Source organism: Armigeres subalbatus, chromosome 2 (assembly GCF_024139115.2).
Source record: "Armigeres subalbatus isolate Guangzhou_Male chromosome 2, GZ_Asu_2, whole genome shotgun sequence".
Taxonomy (NCBI): Eukaryota; Metazoa; Arthropoda; class Insecta; order Diptera; family Culicidae; genus Armigeres; species Armigeres subalbatus.
This window is the reverse complement of record NC_085140.1, coordinates 93,813,380-93,832,314: the sequence shown is the minus strand read 5'-3', so window position 1 is coordinate 93,832,314 and position 18,935 is coordinate 93,813,380. Positions and strand designations below refer to the sequence as shown.

General features: G+C 42.3%; 2 protein-coding genes across 2 annotated transcripts in view; one reads left to right on the top strand and one right to left on the bottom strand.

The window, feature by feature from the left end:
* LOC134210055 (uncharacterized) overlaps nucleotides 1–18,935 on the bottom strand; it is a 923,126-nt gene that overhangs the window by 414,023 nt on the left and 490,168 nt on the right. The gene's annotated exons all lie outside the window — the stretch shown is intronic.
* Nucleotides 1,164–16,948, top strand: LOC134210036 (phospholipid-transporting ATPase ABCA3-like). The gene is made up of 8 exons (XM_062686060.1): nucleotides 1,164–1,545; nucleotides 11,682–11,868; nucleotides 11,930–12,199; nucleotides 12,253–13,976; nucleotides 14,054–14,136; nucleotides 14,202–14,551; nucleotides 14,608–16,487; nucleotides 16,548–16,948. Exons 1-8 carry the CDS (start codon nucleotides 1,352–1,354, stop codon nucleotides 16,720–16,722), a joined length of 4,863 nt encoding a protein of 1,620 aa, XP_062542044.1. The 5' UTR covers nucleotides 1,164–1,351; the 3' UTR covers nucleotides 16,723–16,948.

Here is an 18,935-nt window from a genome sequence, read left to right as displayed (position 1 = left end):
GTTAGATGTTTCATCAAAATGTGGACATTTTCAGTTGGACCAACATTACTCATATTCAAACATCCGTCAAGTTTTACGAACAGCGGCACAAACAATCAATTTATTCGACCAACAATATCACACACGAACGACCGAAGCGCCAACTTGAGCACCAACCATCAAAAAATATATGGAAGTTTGTGCAACTTCACTACAAATGCTCAAACATGTTCGGCGAATCTTAACTCCGCCTCCGACAACTCAAACCAAAATCAAACCGTTTTAATTTTTTCCAACCCAGCCGCCAACTGTCAAATGGTTGTTCGAACAACTCCACAAACGTTCAAACAAAGCAGCAACCGGAGCATTTTCTTGGGGGTGGAGTCAATGTTCGTCAAACTGCTTGACTGGTGTGTACGCTGCATTAGCACAAGCACCACAAGCTTTCCAATAAAAAAGGAAAAATGACTCACACATTGCGAGCTTTTCAAGTTCCTTTGTTCCATGATCAGCAAACGCTTTTCTCATCTGCAATAAATACGCCCCGTCTAGCAATGGCACCGGCCGTGCGTGGATCCCCCTTGGATGACGTGCTCATGAAGGCCGTCTCCACCCGTTCGATTCACTGCACTTGAAGCAACGATGACGACATCGAACCAGACGCCACACTACGACCCACCAGCAACGTGATAGCGTGCGTCGTTTCAACCAAAATAGAGCTGCACTCAACGGCAACGAAGTTTCTCTCTCACAATCTCGACCAAGCACTACCTAAGCAGGCGAGAGTTAGGCTGAGAAAATGTAGCAGTTCCCATAGGTTAATGGTTTTATGTTCAACCTTTTAAACTGCTTTTTGATTTAGATCTATTTAGATATGTTCTGAATTATTAGGAAACACATTTTACTAGTTCCAATCAAGTTTTTAAAGAAGAATATTTTTAAATATTCAATAGAAAAAATAAATTCTATTTAATAGAAATTGATGGCATTGCAATTTGGTGCTCATTTTATTTTGGTAAAGACAATGTCTGCGTTTGAAATCATTTCTAATAAAGATAATAAATCTTAATGGCCCTAAACCTTGCACTTTTGCTCACCTAACGCCGAGTAACTCTCCTTCTTGAAAGAGCGACACCCATCAGCGTTGCTCTTTCCCGGCGAGCTTCTCCAACTATAAACGCCGCACAGTCAATCACTTCCAACTCTCGCGTTCGGTTCACGTCAAACTATCGCCCGCGGTTCGCGATATTGTGGCCTTGCCTTCAGTTGTGAAATTAGTTTGCAAATTGCAGTGCCAGCCAAAACCATCTTGATATTCACGATTCTCGACTAAACAGCGGGGGAATTCCCCCTTCGTTTGCCGAACAGAAAAATGACATCCAACTGGGACAAACTGGCGCTGCTGATGTGGAAGAACTTCCTGATCCACAAGCGGCACCGCTGGAGGACGGCTTTCGAGATTGGGCTTCCGATTTTGGTGTTTTCGATTGTGCTGATGTTGCCGTCCACACCGCACCTGGTCGGGCCGCAGCAATACGAACCGCTCAGCGTGGATGGTGGCGATAGGTGAGTGCGGCGTGCGTGAGTGCTTACGGAGGGGGGGGAGGGCGTTTGTTTAATAATAATAAGCTCGGGGCGATGTGTGGTGGATAACTCTCGATATGCGACGATGACTACATTTTGCTGAGGAAGTCTGTTTACATTCGATGGCTGCAACAGTGCAGTATATTTTGTAAACATTATGAAGCACCACCCGGTATTGAAGCCGCTGTATTGGTTATCGGATTTCAATCTGCGCGAAATGTCCACGCTATGACTCATCCTATTCGAGGAAACTTGTTCAGATAATGTGCTTACGATGTTTGAAATGTTGAAGATAGTAAGAATTCCAACTGGGCGTCGTTGCGTCGAACTTTATGCAATGAGTTTGCCTAACCATGGGATGCACAGCTTAAAACGAGAAATTAAAATTGCAATCATTGGTTTCTTCCGGGTAAACAAAGCGATTAAAGAAGATTAGATTGGAAATGTAGAGTTCGAGTCGTAAAGGGGATAAATAAAATAGATTTCGGACTAACGCCGAATTGAAAAAGATTTTTAAATTGATTAGGGTATGGGTTAGAGTGATATGAAATTTTGATTGGAGACAACCAGGGATGGGAAATGCTCATCTCATGAGCATGAAAATTAAAGTTATGACCTGCTACTCTACGATTGACTAGAACTTGCAAAATTGTACAGAGAACCAAATGAATGGGGCTAGCGCTATTCTTTCTCAATGTACAAGTTGCGGAAGCTCACATATTTTTAGTCAATAATAGCGCCGGCCACGACCTTACGGTCATATAAGACAAGGTCATTTGGCCGAAAATGTCACATGACCGAAAATGTTATTTGGTTGTCAGACGTCTAGAAACTAGTGAAAAACTGTTAGATAAAACTAAAATTCAATTTTATTTAATTTTTAAAAATATCTTACTGCTCACTTCACTTTGATGAATTATAAATGCTCAATTTATACAGCGAGAAGTGAGAAATGTGAAATAAGACGTATCACTTCTCACTGTGGAAAGTGAGAAATGAGAAGGTTTTAGAAGGACCTTCCGAAGCCCAAATATCGACTCCGGTCGCTATCAAGTGGTATGTAAAGCTCGCACAAAGCAAAGCAAAGCATCACCGGTTCTAGGCGTGAGAGTACCATGCGGCTGAACAAACAGCGACTGTCGGGCGAGGGCGTTGCGAAGCAATTCGCTCATAAGCTCGACTAACGAATTGAAGGACACTCAACTGGGGAAAATTTGAACCCATTGGACAAGTACACGATGTCAGTCAATGCAACAGCCACAAAAGTACTTGGTACCAAACGCTAGCGCAAGATGAGAAGAAGGTGAAGTTAATGAGATGGAAGAGGAAGATGATGATTATGAGATGGTCTCTCTTGAAGAAAAAGGAGGAAAATGTCTGAAATTCGAATTAAGTTCCAATTATTTGTTAAACAAAATTTTTGGACACATACTCTGACAAGAATGGATTCCTGGTAACGTGAAGTGTTTCTAATGAACAAACAAACAGTGAGTTCCACTTGACTTTCAAGAGGTAGAAAATATTTATTGATAAACATTGGCATTCACCAGGTGTTCCTATAAACAAACGTCAATCATTTTCCTAAGGATTTTAATGATTTTCGGGGAAACCTTTTTCTAAACATTTTCATTTATTTTCTATCGAAAAATGTAACACTCTGATGAATGAAATCTGAGATTGTCAGAAATTGCTTTAACCCTTAAAGGCGCAAGGCGATTTTTTTTAGAAATCGTCGAAAGTATTTTTAGCGTAAACTACCATTAAAATTATTAACATTAAACGTATTTTCGGTTTGTTGTTTTAAAACAACATTGCGCATTTAAGGGTTAAGAATCCTATCTAAAATTCCTTTAGGAATTTACTCGGAGTTTACTTCAGGCATTTATTCTGAAATTACTAGAAATTCGTCATAGAATTTTCGAAGGAATTCCTGGAGCAAATTTCGAAGAAATTACTGTAGAAATTTTCGAAGGAATTGCTTTAAGCATTTCTGGAAGAATTCCTCAAGGGATTATCTTAAATGAATCTACGAAGAAATTTCTTGATTCATTTTCGAAGAAAGTCCGGAACAGTAAATTCCTGGTGGAGTTTTAGAATAAAGTGCTGGATGAATTTTCAATTGAGCACCTGAAGGATTTCTGATATAACTTTTTAATAAAAAATTCCAGGAATATTTGAAGAAACTCCCACAATTTTCAGACGATAAAATACTATTCAAATTTCGTATTGTATGAAACTGCCAAAAGTGAGCTAAGAAAGGATTTAAGCATTCAATGTTATCAAATTTTCATAGTTACAAAATTATTGTGAGTGTCGACATCAGTGAAAATAAAGTTGAATATCAATTTCCTATTTTTTCTTTCAAAATTATTTCTTCCTTTTTTTTCAAATGAATAAATTCATCTGCACCCAGAGCAGATGTTCAAAATAAAAAGCGTGCCAAGAGAAGGGAGTTTAAAAAATAACTTGTTTTTTGGGTAATAGACTTAATGAGTATTTGCTTTATGAACTCCAGAAGCATCATAACCAGCAAACAGTTGTGCCGGTCGGTGGTTGGATCGCAATCGAACCTAGTCACATAAAGAAAAACCCTACTTTGCAGTGGATTGGATGTCCTTCGGAATTGCCATTAGCCCTTTTTGAAAAATCCAACTCCAGAGGGGATTGGTCAGTGGTTTGAAAGAACTACGGATCTTTGAAAGAAATGCAGCTTTGGAGTGAATTGGTAGATGGTGAGAATAGCGATGGGACCAAGTCGTATCAAGAACAATACAATTGCGGAGTGGGTTGATTGATGGCCAAAATAACCAATGGGCCTATTCGGATTAAGGATTAATTTTTGGAGTAGGTCTGACGGCAGTTTGGTGGCACTGGTTGATATGGTTGGGCCAATTAATTTTGACTTTGAATCCCTCGCTGCGGATTCTCGTATTTAGCATGCCGTTATTTCAAATACGCATCCTCGTTAAAAGCTTTACCAGTTTATATAGATCCAAGAGAAAATCAAATTCAAATTATAAGAGCTCATCGAGTATTCAACGGTTTGTTTTTCATCTTTCAAATGATACAAGATTCTGGTTTACTGGAATCGTAAATGTCACTGGATCAAATGCGATCGCATAGTTTATATGCATAAAATGAGATAATTTATCTCAAATTCATACAAACTTCTGATCAGTACTTCTATTATTTGATAACGGTTTGATGAAAAAGATATTCCTAAATTAGGGAAACATGCCCCAGAGCTGACGTTCTAGAACCTGTGTCAGTTATTGACGGAACATGGCCTTCTGGAAATCCGTCGAACAATTGATTATGAACGTAGTCGCCGAGAGAATCGTCTGATAACATCTTGAATTTTAATCACTTTGACCCAGTGAATTTTAGAATGAGACGTCAATTTTTGGTGCTTGATTTTTGGCACAGTTTCGGTTGGTGGTGATTTAGTCTGCGCCACCCGGTATTAAAAAATGTGGTGTGCTAACTAACTTTATTCGCGAGTGCTCCTTTTTCCCTTTCCTATGAGCCAGTCAAAAAAAGGACATTTCAACGTTGTGCTATATTTTGGGTTGTGTGTTGTGCTTTTCCGCAGTCTAGTGAGGATCTTCCATGAAGTCGTAGAAGGATAAAATCCGGTGACAGATTTCCTTCTACTTACTTTTATATGAGTTTATATACATTTATGCGAATTCTCGAACACATATTCACATTAATTTAAACCGATTCATTTTGAATTAACATTCAAGATTGTAAATATTTCCTACACGCCGCGCAAAAAAGCCTGCTCTTTGGTTTTGCACCATCTAAACGGTTTTATGATTTTAATTTAGTAAGTGCGATTAATAGATGGAACAAACGTGATAAACAAAATCTCTTGTCATTTTTCTGTGATTTTTTTTCCTCCACCGGACTCAATAGACGAAGCATTTGATCAAATTCTTTGGTCTGTTTGAAGTAAGAGTAGTTGAAGGATACCACAAGGCAGTCATGTTCTATACTATGAATTCAAACCTATTCCTATATTCAAACTTCTTGTACATGACTTCTATTTTATTGACACTCCTCGATTATGCTACAACATGTTTGTAAAAATCTTATGTGCGAAACAAAAACAAAATACGAAACAGATAAAATGAATAGAAAAGTCTTTAAAGAGTTTTTGTAGTAAAATGTATTCAGAACAGGTACATCATCACATAACTGGACTTATCTAACAGCATAGCTAAACTGATCTAGATGTAATTTCATCATTAACATTGTTGAGTACATTAACAGGCAACTACTGGCTTGTCGGCAGTATTCTAATTCACATACTGTATTGGATAATGCATCTATTTCATTGCTTATATATTTCTTTCAAATTTCCTCGAAATATTCTCCCTAGTCCTTCGGGAAATTCTTTCATATTTATTACCGAATTTGGGCCGTACACATATAACGTAAGCACTTCTGGGGGAGGTGGGGTTCGTCACTTTCTTACGAACCATATAAATAAAAAATCGTGCATGGAGGGACGGAGGTTAAAAAAACAGAAAAAAAATGCTTACGTAATATGTGTACGACCCCTTTCTGCGTGATGTCTTTTTTTGGTTCGCCGGGTTTTCCGATTTCCTCGAGAAATCTTCAGAATATCCTCCGAATTTTTTTCTGAGTTAAAATAGGGAACATTTTTGGACTTTTTACACAAAATTTTGTGACGAAGAATGCAGACCTTACTGTTGAGGGCAAGATATGTATCTGTTAAAGTTACAATCAAGTGTCGTGAGCCAGTATAGTAGATTAGAGACTACCAGAATGCATTATGTATTACGAAGCTAGGGCCGTGTTCGATAGATGCAGGTCATTCACAGTTCATACCGAATGTTGCTGGTGATTTGAACAAACTACCAAATGATGGTTCATGGTCCGACTTCCCAACAGTTAGCGGTAAGACAAGTTATTACGAGAGGACTTCCCGTGTTTAGTGGTGAGCTCAACGAATTGCCGCTTTTCATCAGTAGCTACAATTACTCTACGGAGGCGTGTGGTTAAAGCGAATTAGATAATCTGTTGCGTTTAAAACGATCATTTAAGGGAGCGACCAAGGAGGCTGTCAGTAGTTTTATTCTTCATTCGTCCACCGTACCGTAGATTGTGTCCGTGTTCCAGACCCTATACGGGAGACCGGAACGGGTTGTTCACAACTTTGTGGCTAAAGTCCGGAAAACTCCTGCTCTCAAAACGGAGAGATTGGAAACATTGATACAGTTTGGGTTAGCGGTTCAAAATTTGTGTGGTCATACATAGAGGTGGTAGGCATACAGAATCACCTATCCAATCCTGTCCTACTCCAACAGCTTATAGACAAACTACTGGCAAACATCAAATTCAGTTGGGCGCGTCACCAAGAGAACCTACCAGTAGTAGATCTGAAATTGTTCAGTGATTACATGAAAAAAGTAGCAACAGATACAGAGTGAAAAGTAGCGAAAACAACCAAAGTTGCCTAGTATGCGACGTACGCGGTTAAAAGGCCACGATCTGCACATCATTTAAGAAGCTTTCGATAGACGGTCGGTGGAATTTTGTTAAGGAAAATAAACGATGTTTAATGTCGTCCACTTTGTTCAAAATCCTTCCCGTGACACTATACGAAACAAATGGCTCGGTAGACACTTATGCGTTTCAGGATGATGGTTCATCTATGACGATCGTAGAGCGTGCTATTGCAATTGCACTAGGAGTTATTCACTCTGTTCTGAAAACTCTTGACTGGAAGGCGCCGCAAATGCTTGATCTCTTCCGATAACTTTTCAAAAAGCCCTAAGTATGTAATAAGCCCTCTTTATGTAATCAGGTTGGACAAGCGGAATTTATAAAAAAAAATCACGGACTTCGAGTTAGACAACCTGAGCATTTCCGATCCTGGAGGTGCAACGCGCTTCAATTTATCCGTAGTTTACACCGTCGAGAACTTAGGGCTTCCTGAAAAGTTATCGGAAGAGTTCAAACATTTGCGGCGCCTTCCAGCCAAGAGTTTCCTGAAAGCCGTTCCTGGATTGCTTATCGGCTTGAGCAACTCGTACCTGCTAAACCATGACGAAACTTCGAGAAGGAAAAAAATCAAGAATCAATCGCTGCAAAACCCCGTATTGGTTAGGTCGTATGTGGGCGCATACGAGGGGGGGAAAACAGTTCCAACATCGACAAATGCATATATGCACGGATACTTCCGAACACGATGTAACCGTTTGGTTACAAATTGTAGATTTTTGTTTTGTATTTATGTTGTTTTGTCGGAGCCTTCACGTTTCTCGTGTAATACCAGCAGAGCTACCACAGAAGCGTTAGGGATTGTACCGCTCTAATTACATGAGGAAGCTACCAAAATCCAACATGGCATCATGATTTGCAAATGTCATGTTGGATGAAACAGAAATGAAAATAGCGGGAAAATATGGAGGGAATTTATTTTAAAAAGAGAAGCCATTGCCCAAATTCAGCCTCTTCAATATCAGGCGTCCGTGTGCTGAAGACGTGTTTTTTTAAAGTGCAGTGAAACAGTGCGTTGCCCTCCCCCTTCCTAGCAGGAGCTAGATGGAACATTGGGGAAATACCGTTCAAGTAATTTGGCGAGGAGCACTTCAAAACCTGGTATTAATACCAATCTGTCCAATAAGACCTCTTTTGTCATTTCCTACCTCTCGTTTTCGTTTTCGGACTGCTTTTCCGTCCAGCACACGGTTCGGCCCGCGAAGTCATTTGGCTTCCGCGCCTAATCCGTCAAGGATTGTGACGTCCTTCACCGGACGATTCCTCGGGCCGTAGGCCCTAATCGTCAAGGAGAATTCCTCTCTCGGCCGTCCAAGGTGGCTAAGCCACGGCCGGCCGATCGCGCTTACGAGGGAAGACGCCTGCCCACCATCGTCCAGCAACGCCCGCTGGTCCCGTCGGACGACGATCGTCCGCATAGCCGCTCGCCTCGCTATTCTGGCGAGATTTCTGACCGCACAGCTGGACAGGAGTCGCTGTGCCAGCTATTCCGGCCCCAACAACCGAAGCAGCGGCGTTATGTACCGGTACCAACATTAAAAATAGGTCACACTTAACAAATTAACACAAATTTGATTACACAGAACAACACGCACACGCCACAATTAGGAACCAATAAATTATATAAGAAAAGTGAAATTCCTGTGTTGTTAGTTTTTGGTTACCGCGAAAAACCCTTAATTACCCAGTAGTTAGCCGACCCTGGGATTGCCGGAGAGTCTCTTGTATCCTGGTCTGGCCTAGGTACTGCTAGTTGACGATTCAGGAAAACCTAGTTTCAACGACCTTCACGAATTCGTACGCGAATTCTTCACTGTGGAAAGCCTTGGAGATGCGGTTGCTCCAAATTTAGAGGGAAGTAAAGACCAACGAGCCCGCAGAATCCTCGAAAAAAAACAACGATGTGATAAGAAGGTGGACGATTTGAGACCGGGCTTGTTTAGAAACCGGATTTCTTCGACTTCCCGAAAAGTCGGCCCATGGCTGAACGTCGTTGGAAGTGCCACGAAAGGCGTTTTAAAGGCGCCAAAATAAGAGTTATTTGGGGCGTTGAATACAATGCCGATCAAAGGACCTGACCTTTCGACTCCACAGCTGTATGCAATCGGAGATAGATCGTAGCGCGTTATTTATTTATCGCAATTCCAAAAATGATTCAATGAAAACATCCGACGTTGCTATTTTCGGGGCTACTTATTCCCCTGCGCAATCCCAGTACGTAAAAAAGTTAAATGTGACAGAAAATGAGCGCAAATACCCGAAGGCGGCGGCTGCAATTAAATACAAACATTATGCCGACGATTATCTCGACAGTGTCGATACAGAGAAAAAAAGCCATTCGGCTAGTTCTCGCAGTTGCGGTAGTCCATTAGAGAGCAGTGTTCCGTATACGAAACTAAGTGTCCAATCGACCCTTGATTCTAGATGCGGTTGAAGAAGTGAGCCCATCTGCCGTAAAATAGCCTGTCAATGAACAATCAAAGTGGCTACAAACGTATGTTGGGGATATCTTGGCTACCAAGCGAGGACATGTTCTGCTTCACAATAAATTTGCAAGAGTCGCAGAATAGCAAAGCAGCGCCGACAAAAAGGATGATGCTGAGTTTTGTAAAAATCTATGATCCATTTTAAGTAAGCAGCAGATGAATAATCTTGGGCACTTCCATCCACAAATACGTGAAGCTCCAAGTTCTCAAAGCAGTCAGAATCATATCCCGAAAAGTAACTCCGTGGAATTCGTACGTTGTTCAACTCCTTCAATACAAACTGGATGTATTCTGGAGGCGTTGGATCGTAGAGTATTTGTCTGTAATATCCCCACGTACAAAATGGTTTCAAGACGTACCACCTATCGCAGTTATGATAGCTGACGGGTAGATAAGGAACCAGTGAATTCGCGGTCGTGCCATCCGAACATATCCAGGCAAAGACGGAGCAGTGAATCAGGTTGACCTGAAAACAGCGGGTAGTATTTTGAAGAGAATGAATGTTTGCAATTTGGCAGTTTTGGATGTTCGCTATCGCGAGTAAGCGGATATGGAAGGTCAGAAGGATGAAAACAGTGATGGTGTGCCGTCGAATCGATATCCGCACGACACGAGGGGGAGAATGTTGCGACGCCTACGCCTTTCTCGCATCCGTCGGTTCGGTTGACTTTAAATGTGTATGTGTTGGGGAAGAAAGCTAATGTAATTAACTGTCAAAGGTGATGATAACATAGATAGAAATATTGTTATTGTTAAACGTATATGCAGAATTAAAAAATGAATTTAATCAATTAATTTTGTGCAACTTAATATAAATGGTTACTTAATTACAGCTACACGGTCTATTCTCTTGATAGTTTCTCATGAAAAATATTATATTCGCTTATTAAGAGACCAATTCAAGACAAAATTTTCAAAACGACTTATTTGCTTTTGTAAACAAAGATTCAAACGACGATTTGACGAGTCGGATAGCTGTCCCACGCAAACGTGAAGGTTTCCGCTACCTGTTGATGGTGTTGGTTTGCGTGGTAGAGCTATCAGGTTCGCCAAATCGTCGTTTGAATCTTTGTTTACAAGTTTGTTTTGTAAGTCGTTTTGAAAATTTTGTCTTGAATTGTAAATATTGAAGTGAAAGTTTGTAATGCAACGTACACACCAGTCAAGCAGTTTGACGAACATTGACTCCGCCCCCAAGAAAACACTTCGGTTGTTGCTTTGTTTGAACGTGTGGGAAGTTGTTCGAACAACCATTTGACAGTTGGCGACTCGGTTGGAAAAAAATAAAACGGTTTGATTTTGGTTTGAGTTGTCGGGGGTGGAGTCAAGGTTCGCCGAACATGTTTGAGCATTTGTGGTGAAGTTGCACAAACCCCCATATATTTTTTGATGGTTGGTGCTCAAGTTGGCGCTTCGGTCGTTCGTGTGTGATATTGTTGGTCGAATAAATTGATTGTTCGTGTCGCTGTTGGTAAAACTTGATGGATGTTTGAATAAACGAGAGGTGGAGTCAATGTTGGTCAAACTGCTTGACCGTGTGTACGTTCCATAATGCACCTACCAATAAACAAAAAAATACAGCTTTGAGCTGATTCCACCGGGAGCATTAGCGAAATTTGCTCCGAAAGGCATACGTCCGTTATACTTGCACTTCACTTGGAATGGATTATTATCCAAGAAATTCATTTGTTATTTTTTATTTTTTTAATCACAGTTGCAGTACCGAAGGAAGTCTGGCGTTTCCTCATTCGATGAAACGTGATTTTATGCAAACTGAAAGCTCTAAGTGAAAGACGCAAGAAACGAGATTCTTTAACTATTGTGGCAACTTTCGAATGGAACGTGCCAAGCTTCAGGGCTTGGAAAAGATAACAGTCTCATAATCAAATTCCTTGTTAAGTCATTTAATAATGCAGCAATATCATATCAGGTTCCAAAATAAGTTTTTTTTTATTAGTTATTGATATTTTTATTTTCCAATGCTTTTAACACTGGAAGAGCAGAACATCTGTTTTGTTTTTTCTTAAATATTTGTAACTGTAATAGATTTTTGTTTCTAATTGAAAACCACTTCCTTTCTACACCCGTCTTGCTTTGCAGAATCCCACCCCAGCTGCGACAGCTTGCATACAGTCCCCAAAACGACGTTCTGAAAGAAATTGTTAACACGGCGTGCAAAACCCTTGGCATTTCCAAGTGTGATGGCTTCAACAGCTCTCTCGAAATGCAGGTGGCCATATCCAACAGCAGCTACCTGTGTGGTATCGACTTCGGTGATCACTCAAAAGTAAACCCCGAACCAAACTCTGCCATTCCACCTCCCATTGTAATTTCCCCACCTTTTACAGACCATATCGAAACTGTCCAATGCGACAACCTTCAAGCTACGGTTTCCGTCGGAACTTCGCTTCCAAATGCCCGGTGAATCGGAGTCGGATTGGAGCACCAATCTCCTGGCAGTCAAGTTCTCGGTTTCCAACTACAACCCAACAAGTGGCGACGGAGGCCCACCACACTATTGGCAGGAGCAGTTCCTAGCCGTCCAAACGGCCATTTCGCGAGCATTGATTGCCAAGCTCGCTCCGACTGCGGAGGTGCCTTCAGCTATGGACATTCGCGTAAGTATCTCCTTGACCGACAGCTTCCAAACGTAATTGGTTTTAATTTGCAGCGCTTCCCATATCCTACAACCATGGATGACGATCTTTACGCTTTGCTTCCGCTCATGGTATCCAACTGGCTGCGGTTGGTCTTCATGTATTTCTTCATCAATTGCGTCAAATACATCGCACTCGAGAAGGAGCTCCAGCTCAAGGAATCTATGAAGCTGATGGGTCTTCCCGGTTGGATTCAGTGGACTGCTTGGTTTGTGGAGCTGCTGCTTATGATGCTGATTCCAGTGACGTCGATCACGATCATGCTCAAAGTGTCAATTTTCCCGTTCTCGAACTGCTTCCTAGTGTGGACCTATCTGACCTTGTACTTGTCGGCGGTTATCTGTTTTAGTTTTCTGGTAAGTGTGTTCTTCAACAAGGCTACCCGAGCGGCTACGCTGGGTTCGTTGCTTTGGATCGCATCGTTTATCAATCTGCCAAGTGGGGCACCATTCTGGGCGAAGATCCTGTACTCGCTGATGACAAATCCGGCCATGGGTTTCGGGATGGATGACATCGTGCGGCTTGAAACCGCTGGCGTTGGGTTGACGTGGAAAACGTTGTTTACTGCAACGGAGATGAAGAACCCCTACTCGCTTTCGGTGGCGGTGGCGATGCTGTTGATCAACATCTTCCTGTATCTGTTGTTGACGATTTACTTGGAACAGATTATGCCAGGGAAGTTTGGGGTTGCTAAGCCGTGGTTTTTCCCCTGCACGAAAGATTTTTGGAGACGTGGAGCAGCTACGGAAGTGGATTCTTTGCTGGAGCCAACACAGAGATCGAAATTCTTCGAAGAGGAGAACCAATCGCGAGGTGCAGGAGTTCAGATTCGAAATTTGCGAAAGGTCTACGCAGGTGGGAAGATAGCAGTCGAAGGGTTGAATCTGAATTTGTATGAGGGTCAGATTACGGTGCTGCTCGGTCATAATGGTGCGGGTAAGACTACAACGATGTCCATGTTGACGGGAATGTTTTCGCCGAGTTCGGGTACGGCGCTGATCAACGGCTACGACATCCGACGACGGATGGACGATGTGCGGAGTTCAATGGGTTTCTGTCCACAGCACAACGTGCTGTTCAATGAATTAACAGTCCATGAACATTTGGAGTTTGCTGCGCGATTGAAGGGAATTAGATCAGATGAGGTTCGTTTGGAGATAGATCGGTACATCAATCGGTTGGGGTTGATGGACAAGGCTCGGGCGCAGTCTTGTACACTTTCCGGAGGTATGAAGCGGAAGCTGTCCGTTGGCATGGCGATGTGTGGGAACCCGAAGGTGGTGCTACTGGACGAACCCAGTACCGGAGTTGATCCAACGGCAAGACATGCACTGTGGGATTTCTTGCACGAGGAAAAGCGAGATAAGACGGTCCTGTTGTCAACGCATTACATGAATGAAGCCGATGTTTTGGGCGATCGAATTGCGATCTTGGCAGATGGGAAATTGTCAGCAAGTGGTTCGCCGTTCTTTTTGAAGAACGCTTACGGAGTCGGCTACCGTTTGGTTTGCGTCAAAGGACGAAAGTACAACGAGATGGTTCTGTTGGAGACGTTGCGTAAGTACATTCCTAGTGTGAAGGTTGACAGCGAAAGCTCTTCAGAAGTGGAAATTCTGCTCGAGAAAAAATACATTCAAAGTTATGAGCCAATGCTGAACGAGCTGGAGAGAAACATGGAGGCCTGTGGTGTATCGAGCTATGGGGTGTCATTCACAACGCTGGAGGAGGTCTTCATGAAGTAAGTAATGCAAATGACTGTGAATTTACTTAGAACTACAGATTCTCATATTATATTTCTAATCACATTGCTTTTAGGGCTGGAACAGAATCCCATCTTCGATCTCCCAACGATGGAAATCGGTCCACTGTTGACTCCGTTCACCCGGAGTCCCGAACAGGTGAATATTACAACCAATATTGAACTTTTTGACGCACCTGACTTGGCTTCTATTTTTTGCTACAGAGCCCAACAGTCTGCTTATCGGAGCCAACCTTCTCCAAAGTAGCTTGTTTAACCAAGTTAAGGCGCAACTGCTGAAGAAATTCATCTGCACCAAGCGATCATGGATACAGTTTTGCTGGACAACATTCCTCGTACCGGTCGTGATGATGATCCTTCTTGCGTTCCCAATACAGCTCAAATCGGACAACTCCCTACCACCTTTGGGAATGTCTCTCAATACCTATGGGAAGTCGTTCAGCGTCGTCGAGGAAAACAATGCAACGGTTGCAACTGAGTACCAACGCTTATTTAGTGGATCACACAATTTAGAGATCATCAAGAACAAGACGGATTCGTACATTCTTCATAAGGTATGGTACTCTTTTATTTTCCTACACATATAACTTCAACATATCTAAATTTTCAGTACAATCGATCGATCCTGGAGTATAACTCCCAGCTACTCGTGGGAGCCACCTTTTCGAACGAATCCTACACAGGTTGGTTCAACGCCAAGAACCTCCACTCAGCCCCACTGGCTTTGAACATGATTTTCAACGCAATTCTGCACACCGTCTGCCCATCCTGTAGCATCACGACCGTCAATCATCCTTTACCGCGACAAATCAAGGGAAATAGTGACCCAACAGATAACGGCAACTACCTTCAGCATCTAAACATCGTTCTCGCGATCGTTTTCATCATGGCCTACGTGCCATCGTCCTACGTAACGTTTTACATCCGGGAGCGCACCAGTCGAGTCAAACTGCTCCAGATCGTCAGTGGTCTCCACACAGAACTGTACTGGTTCGTCAACTTCATGTGGGATCTTCTGATCTTTACGCTAAGCTGTATTGTTATTCTGATAATGATCTTCGGATACCAAGTCGACGGGTGGAGTGATCCTCAACCTCTCTTCACTCTACTCTTTATCTTTTTCGTTTTTGCACTGGCGATACTTCCCATGATCTACTTGTTTTCCTTCATGATCAGCAACCCTGCCTCTGGATATTCGAGAGTTTTGCTAATAATTGGAATTGGCGCCATTGGACTTCTACTGATTCGCTTGCTCTTCATGTACATCGAGTTCAATACGTTGGCAGACTTCATCGGGTACGGCTTCATGTTCATACCCACAATATCTCTAGCAATTATTCTGGACAAGTTCTCCACCTACACCAGCACCGAGGTGTCCTGTGATTCCATTTGCAAGCTTATCCCTAATTGCACCAGGGACACACTGTGCGAGTCCATGCCGCAATGCTGCGCCGCTTATTCAAATCTGTTTAGCTTCACATCGAGCGGAATGCTGCGAGAACTTTGTTTCATGATCGCCACCGGAGCCATATGCTTCATCCTCATCAGTTCCATCGAGCGCAAACTTTTGAATCGTCTCTGGAAATCAGTCTACCCATCCAAAGATTTTCGCTACGTCGTTCCACAGCCGCACATGGACTCGGATGTTTTGCTCGAGAAGAGCCGTGTTACGCAGATGACGGACACCGATATCGCCACCCACAGTTTAGTACTTCGGAATCTCACGAAGAACTTCGGCCCCATCACGGCCGTCAAATGGCTATCTCTGGGAGCTCACCCATCCGAATGTTTCGGCCTCCTCGGGGTCAACGGAGCTGGAAAAACCACAGCCTTCCGCATGATGACCGGTGACGAGAGCATTTCATTTGGCGACGTTTGGATCAACGGTGTGAACATCAAAACTGGCCTTGCCAAAGCCTATCAGCACGTCGGCTACTGTCCCCAGTTCGACGGATTGCTTGACGAATTGACTGGATTGGAAACGCTTCGAATATTCGCGATGCTGCGAGGAATCCCAAGCAGCGATATCCGCTCGGTTGTACGATCGCTTGCCGAGGAGCTTGGACTAAGCAAACACCTGAATAAACCGGTCCGGGAGTATAGTGGCGGCACCAAGAGGAAGTTGAGCACTGCATTGGCACTGATCGGTAACCCATCGGTGATCTTTCTGGATGAACCAACCAGCGGGATGGATCCGGGAGCAAAGCGACAACTATGGAACGTGATCAATCGAATGCGCGACTCCGGCAGGACGATCGTCCTCACCACGCACAGTATGGACGAGTGCGAGGCTCTCTGCACACGACTGGCTATCATGGTCAGTGGGGAGTTCAAATGTTTGGGTTCAACGCAACACTTGAAGAACAAATTTTCCGGCGGGTTTCTGCTGTACATCAAGATGGTGCAGGTTCCGGGAGAAGATGAGCTGAGAATTCGGGGGGCTGCGGTGAAGGCGTTCGTTGCCGAACGCTTTCGGGATGCTGTGTTGAAGTAAAAGATTTTACGACCGTTTTTTTAATCACATAGTAACGCATTTGCAATCAATTTCAGTGAGGATCTACAAAATTCATTCAGCTACCACATTCCGCGCAGTGAGCTCACGTGGTCCGCCATGTTCGGCATTATGGAAGCATCGAAGGAGGTGCTCGGAATCGAAGAGTATTCGCTAGGGCAAACCACCCTGGAGCAGGTGTTCCTTGTATTTGCCAGCAGCAATAGCTGGTGATGACTTAACTAGATGTATGTATTATGTTTCTATAATTCGTTTTTTAAGCCGCTTACCAGTGATGAGAATATTTTCAAAATGTCCGGGTTTACCTGGAATGAAACAAAAAAGAATATGTTTTACGTTATCAACTGTACTTTGCCAAAAAGCAATTTATAATTTAATAAGTTTTCATAGTTGATTACGATCTGAATTGATAATCAAATATAGCTCTATATATCGAAAATTTGTTTATTATTTTCAATTTCACACTCCTTATTTATCGAGTAGGATAGTTTGCAAGAACAAGGGTGAGTGAAAATGCCGGGAGTTGTGGAACAACAATGATGTCGCTGGTCTGTTGGATATGTAGCAATGACCGGATTGTAAAAAAAGAAGGACATATACCAAATTTTTATTGGGAAATTTTTACTGCGCAGTTCTGTTTTTTTGACGTAGGACTACGTCTGTCTTTTCTATATTGGGGTACACTTCCTATTTGCATTACATCCCCACACTGGGACAGAGCCGCCTTCTAGCTTAGTGTTCATTAAGCACTTCAACAGTTTCTAAGCCAGGTTACCATTTTTGCATTCGTATATCATGAGGCTAACACGATGATACTTTTATGCCCAGGGAAGTCGAGACAATTTCCAATCCGAAAATTGCCTAGACTGGCACCGGGAATCGAACCCAGCCACCCTCAGCATGGTCTTGCTTTGTTGCCGCGCGTTTTACCGCATGGCTAAGAAGGGCCTAAGTGGGGTACACTTTACGATTGCGAAAATCAGGGACCGTCACGAAAATATGATAGACTTTAAACTGTAATATATCAGCCGTTTCTCGATGGATTTTCAATTTTTTTGGACCATTCGATCAAGGATGAGTCAACGCTTCTTTGTATGAAAATACTGATTTGTAACTATTTATTATCGAAAATTGATCAAAAGTTTAGAAATAGGTAAACCAACCAATCACGTACATGCATCACTAGCACAGACATCAAAAATCAATCACTTGTGGTTTTGGATCTAATCCTCAGTTTGAACAAGATTTCACGCAAAGCGTACGCATCAAAATGATCGCAGCGGAGCGGACACAGCATCACGGAGGCGCATAACATTTTCAACGGAAATTCATCGCTTTGGTGGTGGTCCTCGGTGTGTTGCTGCAGATCATTCAACCTAAACGAACCAGCATTTTATATGAAGAAAGGGTTGCCTATAAAAATAGCACAGTTGCGATCCCGTGCCGCCAGTGGCGAAGCTTTTATTACATTATTGGGAAAGCGCATTGGGGAAAGAAAATTGGTTCTTCTCAGGACTAGCATTTTCTGAACAGAAAGGTTTAATTGCGAAAATGGACTGTTTCGGTGGCATCGGCGTTTGGCGTGGTAGCTTGGTTTCTGTTAGTGATTGCATCCATTAAAATTTACGGGCTTAATTTATTGAATACAAGCTCCTTTCCGGAGCGACCCATTTTGATCGGGGTTCCGCAAAGAGCGATTTAACCATTTATAAGGCAGTGGCAATTATATTGCCACCAACAAATTATATGTTATTCTGATTATTAACAAAAGCTTTATTTATTATTTCCCATGTTGTGATTATATTTAGTACCTAGTAATCCCCCAGATGAATTTGAGCCATACCAATTGAAATGTCAATTTAAGAACGGTTTTTTACGAACAGAAGTTTCGAGTGGAAGATGGATTTCAGTTATAATTCGTTGAAAAATGACGACGAAGATATATTTTTTCCCATTGGTAATGATTATTTTGAATCTCATGTGTTCGATTATGGCGTGATTAGCGTGAAAAATACTTTGCCTTTCTTGTATATTTGGTTTTTGGATTTTTGACAAAATTGCTTGGGAAAAAAGTGCAAAACAATTTTTTTTCACTTATGATGCGTTTTCCAACTAGGACTCTTCGCTAAAAAATGTAACGTGCCTTGTTTTGATTTGTTTTACGTAAAACCTATTTTTTTAAATCTCTTATTTATTTTTGTTGCATTTTTTCCCGCTTGCAAGGCAGTGGCAAATAACATTCTCCGACATTGTCTGCGGAATCCCCATCAAAATGGCTCGCGCGCGCCGAAAACCAGCTTTCTTATATCTAATGAAGTAATTCCATTAGCCCCGCCCCTTCATTAATCGTTATGAGTGCACATTATATACACCTATATCAGATCACAAAGGGGCGGGGCTAACGGGCTTAATTTATTACATACAAG

Coding starts and splice junctions, on each gene's coding strand:
- LOC134210036 (XM_062686060.1), top strand. CDS start 1,352: ATGACATCCAACTGGGACAAACTGGCGCTGCTGATGTGGAAGAACTTC. Junction 13,977..14,053: donor CTGGAGGAGGTCTTCATGAA/GTAAGTAATGCA, acceptor CATTGCTTTTAG/GGCTGGAACAGAATCCCATC. Junction 14,552..14,607: donor ATTCGTACATTCTTCATAAG/GTATGGTACTCT, acceptor CTAAATTTTCAG/TACAATCGATCGATCCTGGA.